This window comes from Trachemys scripta, chromosome 6 (genome assembly GCF_013100865.1).
Source record: "Trachemys scripta elegans isolate TJP31775 chromosome 6, CAS_Tse_1.0, whole genome shotgun sequence".
NCBI classification, from domain to species: domain Eukaryota; kingdom Metazoa; phylum Chordata; order Testudines; family Emydidae; genus Trachemys; species Trachemys scripta.
In genome coordinates this window covers 23,494,368-23,505,284 of record NC_048303.1, presented here as the reverse complement: position 1 = coordinate 23,505,284, position 10,917 = coordinate 23,494,368, and the positions used below count along the sequence as shown (strand labels likewise).

General features: G+C 41.8%; 1 protein-coding gene across 2 annotated transcripts in view; it reads left to right on the top strand.

Moving 5' to 3' along the window:
- Positions 1-484: 484 nt before the first annotated feature.
- CPLANE1 (ciliogenesis and planar polarity effector 1) overlaps positions 485-10,917 on the top strand; it is a 171,251-nt gene continuing 160,818 nt past the window's right edge. Inside the window, exons 1-4 of one of the 2 annotated variants that reach the window (XM_034773137.1) lie at positions 485-619; positions 4,564-4,718; positions 6,052-6,187; positions 6,415-6,534. In XM_034773137.1, coding sequence (XP_034629028.1) covers positions 4,638-4,718; positions 6,052-6,187; positions 6,415-6,534 — 337 coding nt within the window. In that variant the 5' untranslated portion in view covers positions 485-619; positions 4,564-4,637. Of the gene's footprint in view, positions 620-874; positions 1,025-4,563; positions 4,719-6,051; positions 6,188-6,414; positions 6,535-10,917 lie in introns of those variants that run through there. The other variant, XM_034773138.1, reaches the window with a different exon arrangement.

Below are 10,917 nucleotides of genomic sequence, written 5' to 3'. Positions count from 1 at the left end.
TTGCAAATACACCAGCCCATAGATGCTGGAATTAGAGGTGCTCGGGGTGAAGCAGGACCTCCTGATTTGAAGTAGTTTCCATCATACAGCGGGTTTAGAGTTTTGTTCAATACAATAGCTATCAACACCCCCCCTGTACACATTGTTCCAGCAGCTACACACCAGCCACTGTCAATAGATGAAAAGCAGGGGAGGGGTTGCTGCAAGGTTTATAGCTGAGGAGCTACCGCTTGTGTGGCGCGTTTGTTTACATGGCTGTTTAACGTCCAGCTGAAGGGAAGGACGCTGGGGCGTGTGCACCGCAACAGTCCGGGCCTGCTCCCGCGGACGTGCGCCGCTCGTACTAGTCCTCGGCGGGCCCCGCTTTCTCAGCACAGGGCCCTGAGGGAGCGCATCCAGCTTGGGGTCGTGGGGGCAGCAGGCTCGGCCGGGACCCAACGGGCGCCAAACCCAAACCAGGAGTTCGGAGGGAGTCACTCCCCTTCCCGCGCGCCCGCAGCTGCGCACTCCAGTCCCCTCAGCTCCCGGTTCTCGCTCTGGACGCAGCCGGCACTTGGGCGGGGACGGACGCCGCTGTAGCCGGGCCCGCAGCGCAGCCGCTGTGCGGGGCAGAAACGCGGTGAGTGTGGGACGGGCAGCGCGCTGCTCGTTCCGCGGGATCGGGCCGCGGTGGGGACTTGGGTCGAAGGTGGCCGGCTCGCTCTGTGCTGCTAGCGCCCGGACAGCCCCCACCCCCCGCCCGGGCCCCGCGGCCGTTACCGCTCCGGGACCACAGGACGTCTCCGCGCGCTGCGCCCCCGTCTGTGTCTGTGAGGACAGCTCGCGAGGCGAGTGAGCTGGGGCGAGGGGCCCTCGATGCGGGGATGGGACATTGTATCCCCTTATATTCAACACTACAACGTAACACCCCTTTAGTCTGGAGGCAACAGCGCCAGCATGCGATACACCCTTTCCCCCAATGCTTTTGAGGTTGAGGCAATAGGGCCTGGCATGTAACATACCGTTTCTCTACTTCAACATGGAGGTAGGTGTGATATGCACCAGTGCAAAGGTAGCTTGACCAAGATTGTGTTATGCCCTTATCTTTGGTGTGGGGTGCGACCTTGAACAGTGCATCCTCTTCTGCCTTCAGGAGGAGGGTAATGAGGCTTAGCACATGATTCACCATTTGTTGAAATTATCCATAATATTTAGAATTATGACTATTAATATTGGAGACCACCAAACCTTAATTTAACCATACATTCCAAAGGCCAAATGTATTTTATACAATAGCTTTAAAATCCTAAAAAACTAGGCAGTTACTATATCCAATACTGCAGTAGTTCCCAAACTGTGGGGCATGCCCCCTTTGGGGGGGATGTGGCAGAAGGATGGGGGGGGGGTACGTGGCAGGGCCTGGAACAGCCCTCATGCGGGGTGGGGAGGGCGCACCAATCAGACCAGCTCTGCCCTTAGCCCAGCCCCAGCTCCACTTCAACCCCTGATCTGTGCCCAGCCCAGCTTTGGCCTCAGCCACAGCTCTATCCCACCTCCAGCCCCTTTCTGCCCTCATTCCCTGTCTGCCCCCAGGCCAGCTCTATGTTTAACCTCAGCTCCTTCCCCATCCCTGGTTCTGCCCCCAGCTCTGCCTTCAACCCAAGCTTCTTTGCTCAGTCAGCTGTGCAGTAAGGGGGGCATGGACAAATTCCATTAACCGTAAGGAGGAGCGTGACAGGAAAAGTTTGGCCACCACTGCAATACAATAACAAAATATTCATAAGCATCTTACAAATAGATCGAACCTAGCCAAATTGTCTGATCCTGGTGTGCTCAAGCATGATCAGATAGAGTCTGGCAAAGAACTCTAAATAGATGATTTTTTTGTACCCATCAACAAATGATGACATTGCCAATTAATAACAAGCTAAAAAACAATTTGGGCAGTTTGCCTTTATTTCTGGTCTTGATCCAGATAAAATTGACCATTTCCTTTTTCACCAAGGTCTTTCCTCTTATCTCTTCCCATCCTTCTTGCTAACCAACAGTTTTTCTGTTGAGTATGCCCTAATTTTGAGGTAACACTGGTATGTGGGGTGGGAAAGTCCATATTGCTTCTTCTAAGACAGAGTCTCTTTGTCTTATTTAAAACCATCTGCAGTCACAGGTCTTCTTTTTAGAAACTTCCCTTTATGTCATTAGTTACTCTTTGAACCAGGCATCCTCCCTACTTTGTTCCTTCTGGGCTTGTAACTCATTATTCTGAAGGCCTTTCTTTTACTTGCTAGTCAGGGCCTTTCTTTACAATACTTGTATTTCCTTAACCAAACTTAAACTAACTCTGATTCTTTAATTTCATATTTGTTCTACTCCACCTTAATTTAAGTCATGTGCATACTCTCCAGTGCATAGATTTTAAAGCAAGAAGGAACCATGCTTAAATTTGTTTTTAAATTAAAATTAAAATGCTGATCATCTAGTATGACCTATGCAACAGAGGCCAAAAAACCTCACCCAATAATTTCTGTATCAACAGAGCAGTGCAGAGACACTGAGTTTTCTGGTGTGATGTGCTGTCTTTAACGCAGGAGGCCCTTGCTTGATGCATTCTGGTATATAGTGTGCTATCTTATACTGAAGGCAGGAGAGAAATACAGTTCATCAGCACACATGATAGGTCCCAGCGTGCGACACCTCAAACCATATAAACGCTCACGTTCAATATGACAGAATAAAGACAAGGGGTCCCAGCATCCAATATATTGTTTCAAACTATATCCAATACTGATTCAGCTAGCTGTCAACTGTAGTAAACATGTATCCTCTTATGTTAAATTATCAACAAAGACTTACACTCTGTTGGCCTGGATTACCTAGTTCCCATGTCTGAAGATGCTTATCCAAGCCCCATATTGATGTGCCACTGTTTTAATGGATCATCCTCAGATTTTTGAATCATTTGAATTCTCCATTTGAGTCATTCTCAGAGTTTGATTATGGGGCCTTTAATGCTCAAACCATGATTCTGTACTGTTTGAGCTAGAAGAATAACTCCATTAGCTGTAGCTATTAGAGGGGGATAAAGATACAACCAATTATTAATTGGATGTGGCCCCACACAGTCATGTTGTCTTGATGTGAGCAGCCTATTGAAAGGATAGGCTTCTACATGTAATACTTCATCTGAGCAGCTCCCTTGGTAATACAGATCAAAGCATTACATCGTGGGATATGTTGTTTCAGAGGGCCATGTCACTGTATTAAAGATGAGGCTACATTGTGGAATGTGGTGTGCCTCACTCTGGATCCTGTGCTAGATGAATAATTAGGGCATTACTAAATTAACGGCTGTGAAAAACGTCATGGACCGTGAAATCTGACTGGGCTGGGGGTGCCCCAGCCAGGGGCTCCTAGCATGGGCTGGGTACCAGCTATTAGTCCTGGCCCAGGCTGGGGAGGGACAGGACTTTACTCTTCCCATGCAGAGACTGCTCCCAGAGCTGGGTCAAACCCACTTCTCTGAACCTCCCTCAGCTGTAGGAAGCTGCAAAGATGCTGGCCAGGACACTCCCAACCTGGCGGGAGGCTGCGCCTCCAGCTGTCAGCTCCTGACCCGGGCGGGAGGCTGCTGGGAAAACCCACAGATATGGTAAACACTTTCCCTCACCCAGACCCTCCGACGCTCACTTCTGTGCTGCTGCTAGCGGTGGCGCTGGCTTTAGAGCTTGGTGCTTGGCCAGCAGCTGCTGCTCTCTGGCTGCCCAGCTCTGAAGGCAGTACCCCTGCCATCAGCAGCACAGAAGTAAGGGTGGAAATTCCCAACCCCCTTTTGGATCAGGACCCCCAGGGTTACAACACTGAAATTTCAGATGTAAACACTTAAAACTATGAAATTGACTATTTTAAAAATCCTGTGACTGTGAAATTGACCGAAATGGGCCTTGAATTTGGTAGGGCCCTGTTAATAATGAACTGTGCTAGCGTCTGCTTCTCGATACAAATGTACATCTTTGATTTTGAGTTGTTTGGAATCACTCCTATGATGTTTAGTTTTACACAGTACTGTTGCTTATCAAGATATTGTTTTCCTATCTATATGCCTTTCTTCACAGCTTCCACCTTTACTTACATGTGCTGCCTTCATTTATTTACATTAGTTAGATTACTTCAGTTCAGTGAGTATTATGTGGAACCATAAAATGTCATAGAGTTTAAGCAATCGTATTGTACTATCATGGTAATTCTGATACAGATGAGTTCTGTGCTGCAACCTACTAATGTTGCTTGGTATTTAAGCATAGGGCTAGAACAGCCAAGGTTTAGCTAAGCATAGTTAGCCTACGTTGGTTATATACTTTGTCAACCAGAAATCATGTCACCTGTTAATACTATAAAATGGGCCCAAAAAGTAAAATGTATTTCACAAATGCAAATAATCCACAAGTCCAGTTTATTTTGAGAATAAAAATGCTTAGGAATTATGTTTGTGTTTATGTAGTATGTGGAGACTAAAAATTGTGTTCTGAATTTGTATCTTCCAAAAACTAAAATGAAAAAAATATGTTGGTTTTCAATCTTTTACAGGTATGTTGGCAGACCACCCTCCATTCCTTTTTTTTTTTTTTAAACTGTTGTGATTACCAGGAGTGCTAATAAGCATGGAGATCAAGTTAGATGTTTTAGTCTCAACATGTATCAAACATAGGAAACCTTGGCCTCGAATCTCCTGGCTGGGACAGGTGAGAGTCTGTAGATTTTTATTTAAACCTAACTGTACATTAAACGTAGTTTTGATTATGTGGCAGTTATTTAGCAACTTAGTTTACAAAAACTTCAGGGAATGGTTTAGAAGTGCCATACTGTTATTAAGTTAGAAGCACCAAGACAAATCACTGGATTTATTGCTGCCATTTTGACTTCATTCCAAAGGTTCAGTATTGCTCACAATACCTGATGGAAGACATCTTTTGATAGCTGTATGCTTCACAAGAGGGGTTTTTTTTTTTTTTTTAATTATAATAATTCCTATTGGCATTCTTTGGTGTTATGCACTAAAAAATATGTTTGGGATTGTATTCCTCCCCTGGGACAACCATAACAGAACTCAACTATTCTGACCTACGTTCAGTATCTGACATTCTTGTAATAATGTGCTATGAGGGATAGCAAGGGCCTGGAGCCAGGAGTGGAAGTTGCTTATTTTACTTTAAAGATTTATTTAGTTATACATTTATAAGGGTATATATATGCACAGATATGGGAATGTATACTTAACCTGCTATAGTGACAGACACTACTGCCTTTTAGCTAGCTAGCACCTGTACAACAAATACGCAGTTTATTAATGACTTTGATGGGCATGAGTTTACTGTATCCTTTTTTCTTTTAAAACAACTTATGAAATTATGTATAAAACTAATTTAAAACAATATCAATATTGCATGGTTACGCATTTAGTAGCCAGGAAATGTTGTAGGCAAAGTTGAACATATAGCCTTAGCGCTCCTCTCTTGCATATATACATTACAATAGAATCTTTACTCATATGTTCAAATGTTACCTAACATGGTAGAATTTTTCTTTCTTTCATTGTATCATTTGAGAGATAGTATGTAACCGTTTAGGGTCTGATCCTTCTTCCATTGAACTATATGGCAAAACTCCCTTTGAATTCAGAGACATAGGATCAGATCTTTAGGGCCTAATCCTGCATCTTCTAGGCAAGTAGTTTTAATCAGGTAAGTGGGAAAAAGGATTGTGGGATCAGGCTAATTAAAAATGATGGGCCAGATTCAACCCTGGCATAAGTGAGTGCTGAATTTGGCCCTTTATTGTAATGGATACATTAAAAAAGGCAGAGTTAAAGTTTGTTTCAGCATTGCATGATTTTTGAATGCTTAACCGTGAATTTCATGTTAGCCTTTTGCATTTAATTGATAAAGGTTTTTTTCCTCCCCCTCCCCCTATTGGTCTTAAACACCGTTATCTATATCTGCATCAATTTTCAGGCAAAAATAGAAAATAATAAGTATCATTTTTGAAAACTGAAATATTCCTTTTTCCTTTTAACAGGAAAAAGAATCTATCTTTCTTTTAGATGATAAATGTATAAGTGAAATTAACCTGTTATCAGGAAAGACAAAGAAGAAAATTCCTCGACTACAATCATTGTTGAAAAATGTTGTCGTCTTAGCAACATCAAGAAATGGTTAAGTATTTTCTTAAGTTCCAATTCAAATTTTTGTTTTCATTTAAGATTGCAACAATCTAGAAACATACAGTACTGTAAAAGGCTGTGATACTGTAGCTGTCTCCACACAAGCACAGGATCTGCTAGTTCAGAGATACTTGCAGGATTGGAGACAAAATGGGGGAAGATCATTTTAAATACTTTATAGTAAAACAATTTAAGAAGTCTTTTCCCTATGAAAACAGGTGCTTGGTTGGCAGGAATAGTTACAACAGGAGAATTATTTCTTTGGAATAAAGACCAGGACTATCTGAAAATTGTACCAGCAGTTGAAGAATCTAGTAAGGTGGTTACAGCAGCACAAGGTAGGACTCGCCAATTTGTCTTTTTTATTAAAATTAAAAAACGTCAACAAGAAAGATCTTCCTTTGATTAAATTTTATTTAATAAATAATGACTAACTTTTATCTGGCAGAAGAGAGAGTTGTAAATCTAATTGGTATTTTGTGTAAGCTAAGCTAACCGTTAGCAAACCTTAATCTTTTTATTAACAGAAATGTTAATTACATTTTGGATTTTCAAACTTTTAAGATTCTGTCTTAAACAGAATAAATTTGTGGGTTTTTTTGACGGTTGGATGGTGGGGATGAGGGTAAGATAAACATGCATATAGATCCTTTAATGTTTTAAAGTGCTTTGTTCCTGCTGTTAAAATTAAAAAGCACTTTGTGAGACAGCTGTCTGGTCACCAGTATTAACCACTGGTCACATGCTCCAGAAGGGAAGACTTGCAGGTGCTCAGCCCAGTAGGACTTGCTGAATAATCAAGGTTGATGTACAGCCCAAGGCCTGATCTAAGAGTGGAAGAATTGTGGGATTCCATCCTAGGTGAGGTGAAGACATGAGCCTTAACATCTAAGGTTGTTTGTTCAGTGAGACCAGAAGAGGGGCCAGAGATGCCTCTAGCCCTGTAACCATGACAAATGTAATAAGTGTTTCCAGGGGACTGCGTCCTGAAGGGTGAACTTGAAGCAAAGCGCCCGTTTTGAGGAATTGTGAGTGAACTCAGAAGCAACCATGGGGGTAATGGTAAAGGTCAAGGTATGGTAGTAGGGAAGACATCTGTGCTTCCATTGAACCCACCACTGGATCTCCTTTCCCCATCAAATGCCCCTTCAGAATCTTGCCCCATTCATCCCTATCCCATGGGTGGCTATGAGGAAGGGGTTCCCCTTTCCAGCAGTAATGCTGTGCCAATATACTTAAGGGATCTGCCAGTGCAGTATCTCTTCTTCTGATAATAGGATCTTTGAAAGATGGCATATCTGAGTCTGAGATGGGGCCGCTGTCTCTCTTTGCCTGCCTGCAAAAGGAGCAGCTTTCTGGCTGTCCCTGCCTTTTCACAACAGGGGTCAGACAAGAAGACTCAGAGTTGCTGCTGAAGATAGCTTAGTTACTGTCCCTGAGCCAACAACTCTCTGTCAAAATGCAACATCTTCCTCAAAGAGAGATCTAGATCTTAAAGTTCTTCTCATCTCTCTGTAGCAACCACTCCCCCCTCTCTCAGCCAGTTCTCTCCTTTAAAGGCAAAAGAGAGAAAGGGAAATATTCTTTCTTCCATTAAAATTAAAGATTTCTTGTTGTCATTGGGATTTATTTTTCTATAACACTTACAAATAAAGTTGTTTACTTTGATTTTGGTAGCACCCAAAATGTGGTAGGAGCTTTCCAAATACTGAGGAAGCCATCATTCAGGCAAGATGATCGTGTAGATAATTGACAGCATGCATTGTTAGTTACGTTTCTTTGTTGTTGTTTTTAAAAGTTAAACACACCAAATTCCCCATTCTCTGTACACAGTTCAACCTCATCCTCCCACATCCCAATTTTCAGCTTCAATTCTAGTATCCTTACATCTCTCTCCCAGCATTCAAGCCTGTCCTTTCATATAAAGAAGCAATTCATTCATGAGATAAGTGAAATAGGTAAGTAGAGGACTTATTCAGCTAGTTTCTTGTCCTCCTAAAAGTGGGTTTTCAGGAGGAATTTAAATAGGAACCAGTTCAGTTAGGGCACTCCATGCATTGAGGTGGTATGTAAAATTAAAAAGGTTGTAGAGGAGTTTTTAAACTAAGGATTGGTGGAAAGCCGACAGGTGTGGAGGAACACATGGTTAGGAAAGACACATCCCTTAGGGAAAGATTTCTTAAAGGAGATACTCTATCAACTTCTATTCTCTCCTCTTTACTATAAAGTACAAGTAAGAGTTGAAGAGAAACAGTCAAGGGAAAAACAGAACCATTCAATTACTTCACATGAAGGTAGACCACTAAATATTGACAAATTTTTATAAGTGCTTGTCTACAAATCCAAGAAATCTAAATATAAAGATGGGTGAACTTGAATGTCTGGTATTAAATGAGGATATTGATATAATAGGCATCTCAGAAATTTGATGGAAGGATGGTAATCAATGGGACATGGTAATACCAGAATACAAAATATATAGGAATGACAGAGTAGGTCGTGCTGGCTGGGGCGTGGCACTATATGTGAAAGAAAGCATAGGGTCAAATATAGTAAAAATCTTAAATGACTCAAACAGTATCATAAAATCTTTATGGATATAAATTCCATGCTTGAATAATAAGAGTATAGCAGTAGTAACATACAACCAATCACCTTATCAGGATGGTGTTGGCTATTGTGAAATGGTGAGGAGATTAGAGAGGCTACAAAAACAGAAAACCCAGTAATGAGGGATTTCAACTATCCCCATATTGACTGGGAATACGTAAACTCAGGATGGGATGCAGAGATAAAATTTCTAAACGCCATTAATGATTGATTCTTGGAGCAGGATCTGGTCCAACAGGTAAATATAGCTGATCTGCTTGGTAATAGTGATCATAGCACATTCTTGTAGAGGGATAAATACCAAAGAAGCCTACCACAATAGTATTTAACTTCAAAAAGGGGAACTACACAAAAATGAGGAAACTAGTTAAATAGAAATTAAAAGGAACAGTCACAAGGGTGAAAGGCCTGCAAGCTGCACAGAAACTTTTTAAAATCATCATAATAGAGGCTCAAATTGAATGTATATTCCCAATTAAAAAAAAATAAAATAAATGCCACCATGGCTAACCAGAGTAAAAAGGTAGTTAGAGGCAAAAAGGCATCCTTAAAAATTAGAAGTCAAATCCTACCGAAGAAAACAGCATAAACTCTGGCAAATCAAGTGTAAAAGTATAATTAGGCAGGCCAAAAGAGAATTTGAAGAGCAACTAGCAAAAGAGACAAACTAACATCAATTTTTTTTAAAGTACATCGGAAGCAGGCAGCCAGCTAAACAATCAATGGGGCCAGTGGGCAATCGAGGTGCAAAAGGATCACTGAAGGAAGACAAGGCTGTTGCAGAGAAGCTAAATGAATTATTTGTTTCAGTCTTCACTGCAGATGATATGAGGAAGGTTCCAGCTGTTCTTTTTAGGTTCCAGACTGAGGTGTTGGTAGAGAAGGTTCTGGAAGAAATAGATAAGTTAAACAGTAATAAGTCACCAGGACCAGGTGGTGGTCACCCGAGTTCTGAAGGAACTCAAATATGAAATTGCCAGACTAACAACTGTGCTTAACCTATTACTTAAATCAGCCTCTGTACGAAATGACTGGTGAATAACTAATGTAACTCTGATTTTTGAAAGACTCCAGAGGTGATACTGCTAATTACGGGCTGATAAGCCTAACGTCAGTACCAGGAAAATTGTTTGAAACTATAGTAAAGAACAGAATTATCAGATGCATAGATGAACCTGATTCATTGGGGAAGAGTCAACCTGGCTTTTATAAAGGGAAATCATGCCTCACCAATCTGTTAGAATTCTTTGAGGGGATGGACAAAGATGATCCAGTGAATATAGTGTATTTGGACTTTGGTAAGGTTCCTCACCAAAGGCTCTTAAGCAAAGTAAGGCATCATGAGATAAGAGGGACGGCTTTCTCATGGACCAGTAACTGGTGAAAAGATAGGAAACAACGTATAAGAATAAATGGCCAGTTTTCACAGTGGAGAGTGGTAAATAATGAGGTCCCCCAAGGATCTGTATCAAGAGCAGTCCTGTTCAACATATTCTGGAAAAAGGGGTGAACAGTAAGGTGGCAAAGCAGATGATGCAAAATTACTCAAGATAATTAAGTCCAAAGCTGCATGCAAAGAGTTACAAAGGGATCTCACTAAACTGGATGACTGGGCAACAAAATGGCAGATGAAGTTCAATGTTGATAAATGCAAAGTACCGCACATTGGAAAACACAATACTGTGCTAGATAGCAATTGGTCTGACCCAGTATGGCCATTCTTCAGTTCTTATGGGACAAAGGTTAATGCAGAGATGGTCATAGGGGTAGCAGATAAATGGGACATCAAGTCTGCCATCAGTGGCAGAATGGAAGGACCCACAGTTATGAAGATGGAAATGTAGAGTCTTTAGAACAAGTATCAGGGGGTAGCCGTGTTAGTCTGTATCTACAAAAACAACAAGGAGTCTGGTGGCACCTTAAAGACTAACAGATTTATTTGGGCATGAGCTTTCGTGAGTAAAAACCTCACTTCTTCGGATGCATCCGAAGAAGTGAGGTTTTTACTCACGAAAGCTTATGCCCAAATAAATCTGTTAGTCTTTAAGGTGCCACCAGACTCCTTGTTGTTTTTGTAGATACAGACTAACACGGCTACCCCCTGATACTTG